Source organism: Poromitra crassiceps, assembly GCF_964638095.1.
Source record: "Poromitra crassiceps genome assembly, chromosome: 4".
Taxonomy (NCBI): domain Eukaryota; kingdom Metazoa; phylum Chordata; class Actinopteri; order Beryciformes; family Melamphaidae; genus Poromitra; species Poromitra crassiceps.
In genome coordinates this window covers 3,829,807-3,845,969 of record NC_139626.1, presented here as the reverse complement: position 1 = coordinate 3,845,969, position 16,163 = coordinate 3,829,807, and the positions used below count along the sequence as shown (strand labels likewise).

The window sequence follows — 16,163 nt, the reverse complement described above, 5'->3', positions numbered from 1 at the left end:
CAGCCTGGAAGATTCCCAGCTCCATACAGCCTGGAAGATTCCCAGCTCCACACAGCCTGGAAGATTGCCAGCTCCATACAGCCTGGAAGATTCCCAGCTCCGTGCAGCCTGGAAGATTCCCAGCTCCGTGCAGCCTGGAAGATTCCCAGCTCCGTGCAGCCTGGAAGAGGTGAACAGGCCGCCGGCCAACACAATGCCCCGTGGTATCCTCACACACGTTCATTGTGTACGGCCTGTTAGGTTCCTACATGCGGGCCAGTGAGGTTCCTACATGCGGGCCTGTTAGGTTCCTACATGCGGGCCAGTGAGGTTCCTACATGTGGGCCTGTTAGGTTCCTACAGTACATGCGGGCCAGTGAGGTTCCTACATGCGGGCCAGTGAGGTTCCTACATGCGGGCCAGTGGGGGTTTCTAGGTAAAGCACGCGTGGAAGAAATACAATAACCTCCAAATGCAGAAGCACCGGTAATAAATTCATGTGTGATTGCGAGTGTGTGCAAAACACACGCGTCTTTTGTCTTTTGTAGACACAACTGTGCCACTCGTTCTGTGTGTGTGTGTGTGTGTGTGTGTGTGTGTGTGTGTGTGTGTGTGTGTGTGTGTGTGTGTGTGTGTCCATAATGCTCGTGAATGTGAGCGCAGGAGCTAAAGCACAAAGAAAACAAGAGCGCACAAAAGGGACGCAAAAATAGAGCGAGGAATACAATGACATGACAATGGAGAACAGACAGACACAATCACCATGGTGGGAGAGAGGGAGAAAGAGAGAGGAGAGAGACAGAAGGAGTGGGTAAGATATGAAGCGCTATAGCTTAGCCAACGAGCAGACATCTTTCCTCCAGGACACTGGGAGCGATTCATTTAGATTTGGTCCAGAAAGCGGGAGAGGCAATCTGGGGGAATGAGTTGAGTGATATTAAAATCATGTTAGCGCTTCCCGTAACGCAGGCTCGGGCTGAAACAATAGACCCCGACTGTGTAACTACATTAGCGCGCAGGGTTGGCTTCAAAACATGAGATCACTTGGGTGAATGCACCTGGAGAACCACGTTTTGCAGCACGTTTCTTTCATCACCAACCCAGGTATCCTCTGTCTTGTTACGTGATGTTGAATACAACACGTTACCACTGCACAACGCTACAACACGTTACCACTGCACAACGCTACAACACGTTACCACTGCACAACGCTACAACACGTTACCACTGCACAACGCTACAACACGTTACCACTGCACAACGCTACAACACGTTACCACTGCACAACGCTACAGCGCATTACTGTAAGCATAATGCATCTGAAAGCTTTTGAAAGTGACTGTATTTTCTAAAGCCTGGAGTCAGATTAATGAATGGACTTAGCTTACATTGTGTTTTCCTCTAAAGAATAGGCATTGTGTCGGTGCTGTGGATACAGTAGGCTATAGCACACGCTGCCAACAGGGATACAAATAATAAAATAATGTGTGTGTGAGAGTGTGTGTGTGTGCGCGCGTGTGTGTGTGTGTGTGTGTGTGTGTGTGTGTGTGTGTGTGTGTGTGTGTGTGTGTGTGTGTGCGTGTGTGCGTATGTGTGTGTGTGTGTGTCATGCCACATCGATTTCCTATACCTGAGATTATATGAGACCATCCTACTAATCCTACAGAAACAAAAGATATCTCATTGCACTTGCTGGCTTACTGTTTTTGATTTGTCTTTGTTATATCTATGATTGTCATTCTCTTTTATATGATCTGTTTTTTGTTTTGTTTTACCTTTACATGTTCAGGGGTGTGGGGTGTGGGGGTGTGGGGGGGGTGGGTAGGGTGATTAAATTCAATCAGATGCTTCATACAGAAAGGAAGATTATTATTTTTTTGCAGTCCATTCAAGATGGAGTGAAGGAAAGCGAGGCCACGATATATGCAGGAAAGAATGGAAGTCAGGAGGTGATTAAAAGCACACAGCACAGCCTTGACTGAATCACCAATGATAGTGACAGTGATCCTCAGTTCTCCCAGGAAAGAAGCATCACACATTCTCGCTCTATCGGCGAGGCGAGCCAGCTGTATTTGTGTCGCACATTTCCTACACTGAGGCAATCCAAAGTGCATCATACCCTGAAGGAGGCTTTATGCCAAACCGTCAATAAGAAATATGATGCATACGTGTGCAATGCTTTTTCTTCTTCTTCTTCCATGTGGGATTTTTGTGTCAGTGGCCATGAGAACCTCAACGTCTTTTTCGGTGCGTGTCGCCTTGCACACAAATAGCGATCCTCAATTCAGCATGCAGCCATATGCTGTAAATTGAAGGCTTGGTTGGAGGGGCATTATCCCCTGCAAATTCAGATCAATCTTGGATGTTGGAAGTGGGCGTATATGACAGCTTAATGGCCTGTTCAATGGGTATGTTCTTCATAAACTGATGGATTGACAGCCTCGGTTTAGCACAAACACAGCAAGCCTCCACAATAAATAAATAAATAAATACATAAATAAATACATTAATACATTAATAAATAAATAAATAAATAAATAAATAAATAAATAAATAAATAAATAAATAAATAAATAAATAAATGATAAATAAACGATGAATAAACAATGAATAAATTAATAAATTAATAAATTAATACATAAATAAGAAATTGAAATAAGGCTTCAAACGCACTTCAGAACAGGTGAGTTTGATCTACAATGGCTCCCGTTAGCAGCATCAAACCCACAATGATTTTTTCCCCCCCTAAAATGGCACATAATACAAATTTAGCCACTGAGCTAAAAAGCCTAGAATGACTTTCAGAGTTCAGGCTGCAGCAAAGCGGCAGGCATCAGTATTCAGGGCTCACACTTATCTCTGCCATTAAGTGGCTCTTTGTCAGCTGCGTGCACGCTGCACGGGGTGGGGTTTCTATACCAGAGATCCTGAGATTCTGCTGATTCAGACTTGGAACTGAAGTCCCTTTTGGATGCATGCTATCTGCTCTGGAGAGGAGATATAAATAGTGGTATATTTTGAAGAAAAGGGTAACGTTTCTGTGTAATGATACAGTAGGCCTTAATATTTATTAAATGATGAAGACAATAATGAACAAGCCAATGTGGCTGATTCATACGATCATTGATTTGACTCATTTATACAAATAATTAGCATGAGGCTACAACTAACTATTATTGATTGTAGGCCGAGTCTAATCCAAATGAGTGGTAGCCATGAAAAGCGGGTGCAAATCCACAATTAAAAATCATTGGGCTATTACTGTAATCTGCATACCTAACTGTATTCATCAGTCAGCTTGTATTGAGCATTTCAGCAGGTTCCCCCATATGAAGCACCTATTAAGTAACAGCCTTAGGCATCACGTGGTCCCAGCAGAAAAAGATTACATTAGCCTGTATACAGTATATTAGGCCAATAGATTCATAGAGATTAATTGTGAGCATCTACAGTCTACATCAAACCTGATTTCTGTCAAAAAGACACATACTGTACTGTACTGCCATGTTGGCCAAATGGAAAATGTATTTCGGCCGACACTTGAACATTTACTAAAAAAATAAAAAATAAAATAAAAAGGAAAAGAATAAGAGAATGGCCGTCACATTTCTTGGGATTACTCTAAAGGCAAATGTTTTCTAAAATGGAATATGTAGAAACACAAATACCAAAAGAAAAACTTTCTAATGAACTTTGCAACGAAAAAGCGGGAGCTCACGCCGAACGCTACTCAGTCTGCATCATCAGAAGTCCTTCATTCTCAAAACACAACAAGGACTACATTGATCACAGAAAAAGTGATGGACTTGTGCCCATCATGGTCAACATGTCACCCAAGACATGTAAGATGATCATAGACCTAACACACAAGACAGCATATAGGCTAAAGTATATCCTGTCATATGTATCAATGACAAGGAATTGTAATTAAAACATCATAGAGGAAAGAACAGATGGGACACTACCAAGGAATACTTTCCAGCAATCTTCCTTTAATTCTACCCTTAAAGATTAATGGATTATATTTTTTTATTTGCCACAATCTACTCCACATCTCTACTATAAAATAATGAAACCTTACCTATGATGGACTTGTACAAAGGCTCAAGTTACAGTATATTAAACTTAGCTATCTTAATGCTGTTGCCATGCACAATCTGCAAGGTAGTTCTACTGTTTTTTTCTCTCTCTTATCCTTATACTGGCAACCAATTTAGCTGTAGAAATTGAGTCCTGCCCTTATGACCCCTGCAGTCCAGACCTACCATCCTTATCAGTTTGATTCAGGATACCTGAAGTTTCTGCTTAATAGCTCTGCTCAAACCCCAATACGGAGCTGATAGCAAAGTCAAAGTGACATCAGACTAGATTACAGGTCAACACCTTAACACTTTTTTTTTTGTCCAATATGTAGTTCTTAAAAGTTCTCTTGCTAACTGCATTTCAGAGTGTGGGCTTTTCTTATTTCAATGTTCTCTTTATTCCTTACTGCTGCGCGTGGCCAAATTAAATGAGTAGCATCTGTACCTGCTGGAGCATGCGCAGTTGGCACACTTGATATGCGTACAGTCTGCATACGGTTACGTTAGTCACAGATTTTCATAGGGGTCCGCAAGGACCCTCACCGACATTTACGTCACGGAGAGCAAAGCAGACCGTCACAGCCGGGAAGTATGAATTTTGCTTCAGTCAGACCCAGCTGACTGGAAGATGGAACCAAACCGAACATGGCAGAGATTCAGTTCAGTTATACGAGGGATCAGGGTTGGTAAACAAATGGCATCTTATAATTGGACCTTATGGAGCCAGCCTTGAGTGTCTGCGATGGTTCATACAACTTTAACACGACATACATCAGACCATTGAGCTACTTCTGCTCTCACTCAAAATGTGAAAATATAAGCGCTGTGATGTATAGTTTTTGAGATATTAACGTTTGTTTGGCACAACTCATACTAGTTAACTGCTGCCGTTTCCCGGGTGGCATATCCGGGTGTCGTGAATGATGTCACACTGATCCCTCGTATAGCCCTCGTATCACAAGCATGTCTCAAATGGCTTCACACACCATCATCATAGTCATATGCTAGATCCTATATCTACACACAACATAGTACATACTACATCACATACATACTTCACATTTGACTCGATTACATTAGGATCCTACACAAACCCAGCATAATATCTGACTGTGGCAGGAAACCGGTAGCCTGGTAAACCGCCCGTCACGTGAACTCACATTGCATTTGGTTCTCCGTGACGGTCTGGACCTGCACAGGCAGTTAAGATGATTCCTCGAGCCATGCCGGCTCGACGAATCAGCGGCGGCCGTAGGCGGGCTCTGGCTCGTCTGGGCAAGTAGTGGGTACATGGTCTTTGTAGTTCTTTTCACTCATCAGCATGGCTGCCGCCGCGGAAGTGACAGGCAGTGAATGAAATTGAATGTAACGTTCCCAATTCTATGTATTAAATTCTAAAAAACGACCCTCAACATTTGGGAAGGCTAAGCCACACAACTAGTTCGTTATAATCTAACTAAATGCTTCGAAGGTGACTTTACGACCGCGAGGACTCAATCAATGAATACCACGGAGATCATCCACAGGCACCTTCCGCGATCTGATTGGTTGAAGTTAACACCCACCAGCGGTGATAGACAGATGGGTCATCCAATCACCTGCCAAGTAGCTTGGACAAAGTGCCCGCCTCCGTCAGCGGGTCTGGTGACTTCAAACCCAGATCGACTGGTTTAGTGAGAACCTATGTGGAGCTATACCGTCCATCTGGCAGCGTCAGGTTAGGAAACCGGAGCACCCGGAGGAAGACCACACGAACACGGGGAGAACATGTATAAACTCCACACAGAAAGGACCGGGGTGGAGATTCGAACCCACGACCTTCTTGCTGTGAGGTGACAGTGCTCCACTGAGCCACCGTACTAGGGGCCACCACCAAATGCAGGGATAAAGATTCCACGAGTGGGCAGACACGCCACCCCCCTCTGCATGGTGTCACCATGTAGACTGAATAATAATGGCCAACACCACCATCCTCCTCCACTGGCAATTAGTCCTATAGCTCCTCCCCAGTAGGCATCAATTAGTCCTATAGCTCCTCCCCAGTAGGCATCAATTAGTCCTATAGCTCCTCCCCAGTAGGCATCAATTAGTCCTATAGCTCCTCCCCAGTAGGCACCAATTAGTCCTATAGCTCCTCCCCAGTAGGCATCAATTAGTCCTATAGCTCCTCCCCAGTAGGCATCAATTAGTCCTATACCTCCTCCCCAGTAGGCATCAATACCAATGACAAGTCCACATGATAAACGAGGGGGGACGGTGAAGTCAACCGGAACTGCTGTCCCAACATATGACCCCCCCCCCCCCCCCCCCCCCACGGCCAGTTTCAGTTTATTCCAAAATGTGGGATATCATTTCAGTTTCCATCTCATTTTGTCAATGCTCTCCTATTTGTGATGTTCAAAAACCAATTTGCTGAAAAGAACAAGACAATTTGACATTTGACAATTCAACTTGCAATGTCAAAAAAATCCTTTTACAGTCGTGTCAGTTTTTAGCCCGACAGCAGGGGGCGCTATGGAGCACAGTGTCCGGTCACGCGCTCAGTCCACTTTCTGGCTCACGTGGGGGTATATGTTCAACAGGGAGTTTGAGCCAAAGACGATGGAATTCAAGCAAGACGGCCCAACTTCAACTCACTTCCTGTCATTTTGTCCCTTGGATTTTGCCCATGGTTTTCCATGGACACGCCCACTTAGGAGACTTTTTGGTCTGAGTCAGAGCCGTGTAAGGAGACATCTCCATTCACCCCAATGGACCAGTTTTTTTACTCTCAAGAGTTCCAGGAAGTAAGGTCCTGGATTAAGCAGCACTGTCGAGTTGCAGCAAAATGAACAGTTTGTGTTGTACTCTGAAAGGTTTTTCCCCCCCTTGAATCAAATTGTACATTATCAGCTTTATTTTAGCATGCAAAAGTAGCTCGAGACCCATTCCTGGCTGTTCATTGGCTAATGAGTCTCGCATTTTGGTCCTCCGCCAACGCCACTCTCTCTCTAGAGGACACTAGTCTGAGTCAATGGTTGACATTTAGGAGACTTGCTGCTACCATTTGTTAGAATTGGCGGAGCCTGCGGTGACCCATCTATACATAGTTATATAATATCTATGGTTCGACCGACTGGAGTTCGACTCCCAGCAGGAAGGAAAGTTCAATGTGGCACTAGGGCTGTTAGAATCTTTAGTCTTGTTACGACATGTTGACCAATGTATAGCGAGTTGTCATTGTTGCCACTGTGTTACATGTGGGGAAATGAAGGTGAAAATGATGTGCTCCCAACTCAACATCACATAAACCAACGATACTTTGGAAGTCAAATCCACCAGTCACAGCCAAACGTTTCAGAATTGGCTAGAACTTCTGAACCCATTAATCATAAGCATATCAATCATCATAATGATTACACTTGACTTGCACACTCCCCTATCCATGTGTCCAAAAAACACACTTGTGATGTTAAAAAAAACATGTCCCTTTTGGAATGAATAATCCTTCCATTTGTATTTATACAATTCGAAATATCGTCGCTGTCGGGCGGGGACTTCGTACAAGTATGTCAATTTTTTCACATTTTTATTTTTTTGTCATAAATCAATGCCATTGGTCACCCTGTTGTCACCCACGCCGTCTGTCTGTAGGTTTTCCAAAATGTAACCGGTGGAAAAGCATTAAAACAATCTTGTCTCATAACTCCATTCGCCCTCAATCTGTCGCTCAAACCTCTTCCCCTACCTCCGTCTCAAGCGCCCCAGGCAGGCGTACATACCCGTAAAACAGACACGGGGCAGACGCGCTGTGTATTTCTGACTTCATTTTGTTTGTTTCTGGATCAATAGATCAATAAAATGTTTTCGAATTCTCCCTAGGCTGCAAACTCATTTAAACTATGCAGATCGAAGTGCTTTCTGACAGAAGTAGTGTTAGCGGTAGTGAGAGGCTCTGTTCCCCCGAGACGGTGGCTCTAAGTCGGCCTTGGGAGCGCGCCCCACGCCCGCCGCCGGAGGTGCCGCCGCGCGCCCGCCGCCGGAGGTGCCGCCGCGCGCCCGTGCGCTCCAGAAAGGTTGCGACCACGCGAGGCTGCTCGCCACGGAGAAAGTGCCTCAAAGTCGGACTGATAATCCTGTAACACCATTTGAGCTTATTCAGGTAAGATATTAATAATAATGTAATGACACATCCAGCGAGAAACGGACTATAATGAAGACGTGCCAACGTTGACGTCGTGGTGTTCAGTATTTTAAGAACACAGGGTTTTTTTTTCATTTCCTGAAAAGTTGCCGTTTTGGAGATACAAGGTTTCCGCCTGACAGCGACGATATGCAAAATCCACAGTCCTGCTTTATTCTCTGTTTCTCCGTCAAGCCTTCTCCTCACTTAGCTCGCTCCCATCTTCCATCTCTCTCTACTCAGAGTCCCCTGCACTTCCTTCATGCTCTGCTTTCTCTCCATCGCCTGGCTCTGTTCAGCTCTACGCTCTTCTTCAAAGTCTCCCCTACTTACCTATTCTAGATCCACTTGTCCCCTAACTACCTCCCTGCCTTCTTCTCATCCCTAGATCCATCTTCCTTCTGTTCCCTCTGGTGAGCCTTCTCTCTTTGGGTTCCTCTCCCACCCTCGCAGGCTGGAAGCTGAACTCTCTGTATCCTCTGCATCTAAATGGGATTTGTGGCCTCGCCATATCTGATTCTTCAACCTTCCGCCCCCCTCGACAACTCACCAGCTCCTCTTATCTGTTTTCATACCTTCGGTCGTTGGTCGCAGGACACATCCCCAAAGCTTTAGCATCCCAACTCAAGTAGACAAAAATTAAAAAATCTAATCAAATCTGGTGAGCTGGAGCCCTTTTTGTTAATGGTACTCATAGCGGAGTGCGCAAAACATGTCCTCAGGAGGTAAGATTCATATCGCCTTAATGCACGAGTCAAAGATAAAGATGAGAGGGGGCGAAAATAGTGAAAATATTCCCATCTGTCTGCGCTAATGAATACGATTAACGCTGTGCTGCTGTGGAGGATCCACTTTCCATGCAGGATTAAAAGGAAATGGTTGAGATTCTCCGACCATGTGTCATATCACCATGTGTCATATCACCATGTGTCATATCACCATGTGTCATATCACGGCACATCATACAAAAGAGTCCCAGTCATACAGTCAATGGTATAGAGCCATACCATCGTTTCTGCTGAAGACGTCAAGCAAAGAGCTCTTGTGAAACACCCATCTCAAGTTCAACACACACACACACGCACGTGCACACACAAGCACACACACACACACACACACGCACACACGCACATGCACACACACACACACACACACACACACACACACACACACACACACACAAACACAAACACACACGCACACACACACACACACGCCCCATTGCAAACACATTATGCTCAACTCCATAAAGCTTAAATAAACGGTACTCACGGGTTCTGAAGCGGTGGTGTGGGCGCGTGGCCGGGCCTTTGGCTGAACGCCCGTGGTTCCATCGCGAGGTGGGCTTGGCCGGCGCCGACGGCTGGGAGGTGGGCGACTGCAGTTTGGTGGTGGTCTTCACAGTAGCTGTCGTCGTCGTGGCGGATGTCGCGGTGCTGATGGCCGTGACAGAAGTCTGTCCCGGCTTTGAGTTGGAGGGTCCATTACGTCCGTTACCAACGCCTTTCCTGACAGTGCTGCGTGGCGTCACCTCCTTACCGCCGGGTGGTGGGGTGAGCCGGGTGGCGCGGGTGCTGCTGGTGGTGCTGGTGGTGGTGTCCGCAGTCCCGCTAACGCGGGTGCCGACGCGGTTATGGAGGTGCGGGGCACGGTTGCCGTCTCCGTTGGCAGCGCTGCCATTGGCCGAGTGGTTGGCAGGCGGCCCGGATCGAGTTCTCGGCGCCGGCGCAGTGCCGTCGGCAGCCAGCGGGGTGGTCGTCGACACCATCGTCGCCGTGGTGGCAGCTGAAGTAGACATGGCGGTGGAAATGTCGGGCCCCTTGGGCACGGCACTGGGCTTGGAAAGGAATATAGGGTCCTGTCCGATGCTACCTTTAGGATCCACCAGGTCAGTGGGAACATAGTCCTGGACAGAGCCCACCACGATCCATTTCAGCAGCATGAGACTGAGTCCCACTCCCACGACGCCCATGACCAGGGGCACGGCACACAGCCAGGTCTGCTGGCGAGGCCACACGGCACAGGGGCCACAGCGGAGGGGGCCAGGGGCTCGGGGGGAAGCCTCTTCGCCCCCTGGCTCCTCCAGCGTCATGGGCGCTAGGGTGGAGCGCTCACTCATCCTGACGGAGCTCGTGGTTCCTTAGGGGGCTAGGGGGGTCACACAGGAGGCCAGATGACAGCGGGGCATATAGGAAGGTGATGCGGTGCAGAATGAACGCTGGGCATCTTAAATATGCACCCACACAATGCTTATATATCTACATGCACACACACATACGTGACCTGAGGCGCACACTCGAGCAAACACAATCGCTCACAGTCACGTAGTACTCATTAAAACCTGGCAGAGTACTCAAATGCATACACAAGCAATATACACTCCCTCTGGCGGGGCAACAAGCCACACACACACACACACACACACACACACAGACACAGACACAGACACACACACACACACAGACACACACACACAGACACACACACACCTCAACACAAGCAGCACAGGTTATGGACAGGTGAAAGAGCGCAGCCAGGGGGCGCCTCACTGTAGTTCAGCGGTAACGAAGCGAGGATAAATCCCAGGATGCTTCACTCCCTTGTTAAAAAAAAGCAGACGCAAAAAAAAAAAAAAGTAGACTATGGATCCACTGCGTGGTGAGCTTCAGACTGGAGCTGTAAATCCATGTGTGTGTGTGTGTGTGTGTGTGTGATCCACTGCGTGGTGAGCTTCAGACTGGAGCTGTAAATCCATGTGCGTGTGTGTGTGTGTGTGTGTGTGTGCGTGTGTGTGTGTGTATGTGTACGCGTGTGTGTGTGTGTGTCCCCGCACGGATTAAAACAACCCAGGCTGGGGCAGCACCCTTCTCCACACCCAATTGGGTTGATTTTCTTAGAATAAAATCCACGGAATGTTCTTCTATTCCTTCAGCTCTTCCTCTTCCTGTGGGACTTTCCCATTCATTGCTCTCGTTTGACCTCTTTTGGAGATTTCAGGAGGGCTTCCGTGTTCCTCTTGCAGGTGTCTTCTTCTTTGTACTTCAAGTTACAGCCTCTAGCTGAGCTGCCCCTCGGTTCTCCTTTGGGCAGCAGCACCGGCAGTCGCTGACGGTAATCCAGTACGGGGGAGCAAGAGCCCGCCGACACAGAGCAAAAGGGATCTGATGTGATCGGCCAATGAGATGGGTGGTGGTGGTGGTGTCGTCGGGGGTGGCGGACTAAATCCAACTGATCCTGGTCCAATCCCCCTCCTCGCCCCGCCAACCTCAGATTCCCCGGACTGCCGTCGGTGTCTCGCCAACTGTCTGTCTGCAGTCCGTCATTCTAAAAAGATCCAGTGATGGAGACGAGACGAGACGAGACGGGGGGGAAAACAGCCTCTGCGACTCGTTTACCTTACCCTGCATTCCCACAGTGGTGCAGGCGGCAGAACGAGGAGATGGAGAGCTGAGAGAAACAGAGAGGAGGAGAGAGCAGGGAGGGAGGAGGAGGAGGAGGAGGAGGGTGCTGCTCTGAAAAAATGATGCGGCGGCTATTCTTCCAGGCTGCAGACCTGATAGGGAGCGGGGGGGCGGGGAGGAGGAGGAGGAGGAGAGGGGGGGGGGGCAGCACCACCGGCTCGCTCAATCCGCGGTGAGTGATGTGGGGCTTCACGGCTTCCTATCCTATCCAGGCGCACTCCTCTGCTTCACCGTCGTCCTCGATAGCCCTACTCACAAAGTGAGGACCAGCGACTGCCCCGTCTCTCTCTCTCTCCCGTGGACTCCGGGGCGTCTGCCGCCACTTTCTGTATCAGCACTCAGGGAAGAGAGGGAGAGAAGAAGGGTAGGTGGAGAAAAGGAGAGAGAGAGAGAGAGAGAGAGAGAGAGAGAGAGAGAGAGAGAGAGAGAGAGCATAGCATGTTGGCTAAGCTCTGCAGCAGATGCAGAGATGAGGGAGGAGGCAGAGGCGCGCACACACACACACACACACACACACACACACACCGGCATGGAGGCGCTGCCACAGACACACCCCAGGGAGCTGTGAGATGGAGAGAGGGAGGGAGAGGATGAGAGGAGGAGGGAGGGAGAGAGGGAGGGAGAGGATGAGAGGAGGGGGGAGGAGGAGGGAGGGAGAGAGGGAGGGAGAGGATGAGAGGAGGGGGGAGGGAGAGAGGGAGGGAGGGAGAGGATGGGAGGAGGAGGGAGGGAGGGAGAGAGGGAGGGAGAGGATGAGAGGAGGAGGGAGGGAGAGAGGGAGGGAGGGAGAGGATGGGAGGAGGGAGAGAGGGAGGGAGAGGATGAGAGGAGGAGGGAGGGAGAGAGGGAGGGAGAGGATGGGAGGAGGGGGGAGGGAGAGAGGGAGGGAGAGGATGAGAGGAGGAGGGAGGGAGAGAGGGAGGGAGAGAGGGAGGGAGAGGATGAGAGGAGGAGGGAGGGAGGGAGGGAGGGAGGGAGGGAGAGGATGAGGAGGGAGGGAGGCGCCACCCCGATGTCTTCCAGCAGCGGCATGGAAGAGCAAACAAACCAAACAGCATGCAGGCAGGCTCATCATTTATGGGCGAGTTAGAGCCCTACTCCAACCTGATACTTCCGTGGGGCAGTTAGACGAAGCCCTTCTAGTTTGCAGTTCACAGGGGACGGCCAGCTGTTTTAGGCAGATAGCCAAGCTGATCATGGAGCACGACTTGCTGATGCCCCGCTGTGAGTGACTAATGCTGAAGGAGAAAAGCACACTCAAGGTGGGCCCATGCAGAAGGAATGAGTGTCCCCTTCATTAGCAGAGTCATTCATGGTTAAACAGGGTTTAACCCATTGATACCTGATGCAGCATAGGCGTGTATATCCCTCATTTGTGTGCGTATCCCTTTAAGAACGCGGTTCGCGGTCTTAAAGGGATACACACACAAATGCTGCATCAGGTATCAATGGGTTAACTCGGTGGGTTTGGTTTTTTACAAAACTGCAACGCTACCTACCGTCCAGCCTGGCAGGAGATGAAGGTGTTAGCTCGATGATCGGGGATGTCTATCTTGGACAGCTGGCCCTCGTCACATCGATTCCAGCGGCGCCTCGTAAATGTTACACCTGGAAAAGGAGAGAGACAACATCATGTGCTCAGACACAATGCTTCATGTCTGCTAGCTTCATTGAGAATTTTAAGCATTTACATAGGTACAAAGTGGGGATCTATCTGCAATCATATCGGTATCGCGGCCGATGTTGCAGTTTTAAAATCGGTTATCGGGATCGGGCACAATTTTCACATTGAGAGGAAAATGTGATACATGATCTATGGGCTTTTAAAAATGTTTTGGAAATAAAGAAATGCATTACTTTCTCAAATTCAGTGTTTACATTTGATGATCATAGAAATCACAGAAATTATACAGATCATATCGACATCGGCAAATATCGGTTATCGGCCATAGCAGCAGTGTTAATATTGGTTCCCTAGTACACATTTCTTCTTTCAATATTACAACAGTTATATTTATTTTCTTTCAATTTCAACAATCACATTTTTGTCTTTTCTTTCACAGGTAAATAACCAGGTAAGCATATTGTCATTTCTCACTTTTTCTTGAACAGGTCAAATCAAATAAGACCAAATAAGTGGAAGACCTCCAAAGGGGCACTACTATATCACAATTAGGCTATTTCACATCCCACCCAAATCAGCCATTTTGTGTCTAAAGGCAGGAAGTAAAGCAGGTGCAAAGCAAGACATTGATTAGTGCGGCGGGACTGGACCCATTTAGGTGTTCCAGCCCCCCGGCTCTAATCACCTGCTTTACTTCCTGCTTTTAGACACAAAATGGCTGATTTGGGTGGGATGTGAAATAGGCGTATAGTGGACGTGGTTTCAGAGTTGTATGTTTGGTTGTGACCAGCTTGTAAAACAGTATGCTATGTGGGAGAAGATCATGGCATGCAAAGAGGGTGTTACGTACAGTATGGTCATATATGTCTGAAGTTATTTATAGGTATGACCTATTTATAAATTCATTCCTTTTTGGCCATATAACCGTTTTTATAACCTATTTATTGACTGCTTTTATTGCCTATTGACCTTATATCAAGGATCAACTTCCTAATCAAATCATTCTATCACACTACATGGCAGTCAGCCATGGGGTTTTTAACGACAGAGGATTGGAAAGAGACAGCCTTGCAGTAGAGCTCAGTGCACAAGACAACACATGTCCTCAAGCACAGCCAAATAACACAGATAGTAGGGACACTTCTTTTCATGAGGTACTGATGAGGTTAGTCCAGGTAAATGCCACTGTCCCTTATTGATTTCCTACTAAATCCATACCAATCACAAAGGAAGAAGAGAAGACATAAAGAAGGATTTTTAAGCTCTGATGAGACTATTGAGATGTGGCTTGACTCAATATCCAGCCCAGACACCAGCATGTTACGTTTCTGCAGCAATATGTTGCATATCAACATTAGGTACGTGTAACGTTATCAAATATGTTGCATATCAACATTAGGTACGTGTAACGTTATCAAATATGTTGCATATCAACATTAGGTACGTGTAACGTTATCAAATATGTTGCATATCAACATTAGGTACGTGTAACGTTATCAAATATGTTGCATATCAACATTAGGTACGTGTAACGTTATCAAATATGTTGCATATCAACATTAGATACATGTAACGTTATAAAATATGTTGCATATCAACATTAGATACATGTAACGTTATAAAATACGTTGCATATCAACATTAGGTACGTGTAACGTTATAAAATATGTTGCATATCAACATTAGATACATGTAACGTTATAAAATATGTTGCATATCAACATTAGATACATGTAACGTTATCAAATATGTTGCATATCAACATTAGATACATGTAACGTTATAAAATACGTTGCATATCAACATTAGGTACGTGTAACGTTATCAAATATGTTGCATATCAACATTAGATACATGTAACGTTATAAAATATGTTGCATATCAACATTAGATACATGTAACGTTATCAAATATGTTGCATATCAACATTAGATACATGTAACGTTATAAAATATGTTGCATATCAACATTAGATACATGTAACGTTATCAAATATGTTGCATATCAACATTAGATACATGTAACGTTATCAAATACGTTGCATATCAACATTAGATACATGTAACGTTATCAAATATGTTGCATATCAACATTAGATACATGTAACGTTATCAAATATGTTGCATATCAACATTAGATACATGTAACGTTATAAAATATGTTGCATATCAACATTAGATACGTGTAACATTATAAAATACGTTGCATATCAACATTAGATACGTGTAACGTTATCAAATATGACAGTATGAAAACACTTTTGTTGCTTGCACAAGAAAACACAAATATGGTGATGTTCTTTGGTTTCCCACTCACTGTGTGATTTTAAAAGTTTAAAGATTTAAACTTTTTTTTTTATCTTTTTTTTTTTTTGCATTGTTTAATGCTGTCATCTCTTTCTTTGAAACTTGATTGATTATCCTTTCTATCAATGACACAGTGGTGGGCGACAAGTCGAAGAAAATCATTTGAGAATGTGGGTGGAGATATGAGATATATATATGATATGGATATATGTCATCTCAGCCTTGAAAATGGCTCTGTTCATCATACTGCATGAGTGCCTCTGTGTTTGTGAGGATGACAGGGAGTGGGGAAGAGTAGGGGAATAGGCCTATGGTGTGTGTGTGTGTGTGTGTGTGTGGGGGGGGGGGGGGGGGGGGGGGGGGTTGGGAAAGACCATAGACATAAATAATATGGACGTAGTAGCTATCCCATTATATTTCTTCTCCCTGGCGGAGTTCAAACATTGGACGCCCGTCACCATCTTGATTTTTCGTCAGCAGAGTGGGAGGGAATGGGTTGCGTCCTTCCGCACCTCACGTGAGATGGGAGTTTCCCTCAGAGCCGTGTAA

At 46.4% G+C, this 16,163-nt stretch overlaps 1 protein-coding gene across 1 annotated transcript in view; it reads right to left on the bottom strand.

Moving 5' to 3' along the window:
* Window positions 1-10,342, bottom strand: part of nrg3b (neuregulin 3b) — a gene marked incomplete at both ends in the record, with an annotated part of 395,235 nt that extends 384,893 nt beyond the window's left edge. Inside the window, 1 exon segment of the mRNA XM_083635071.1 lies at window positions 9,496-10,342. Coding sequence (XP_083491197.1) covers window positions 9,496-10,342 — 847 coding nt within the window.
* Window positions 10,343-16,163: the final 5,821 nt, after the last annotated feature.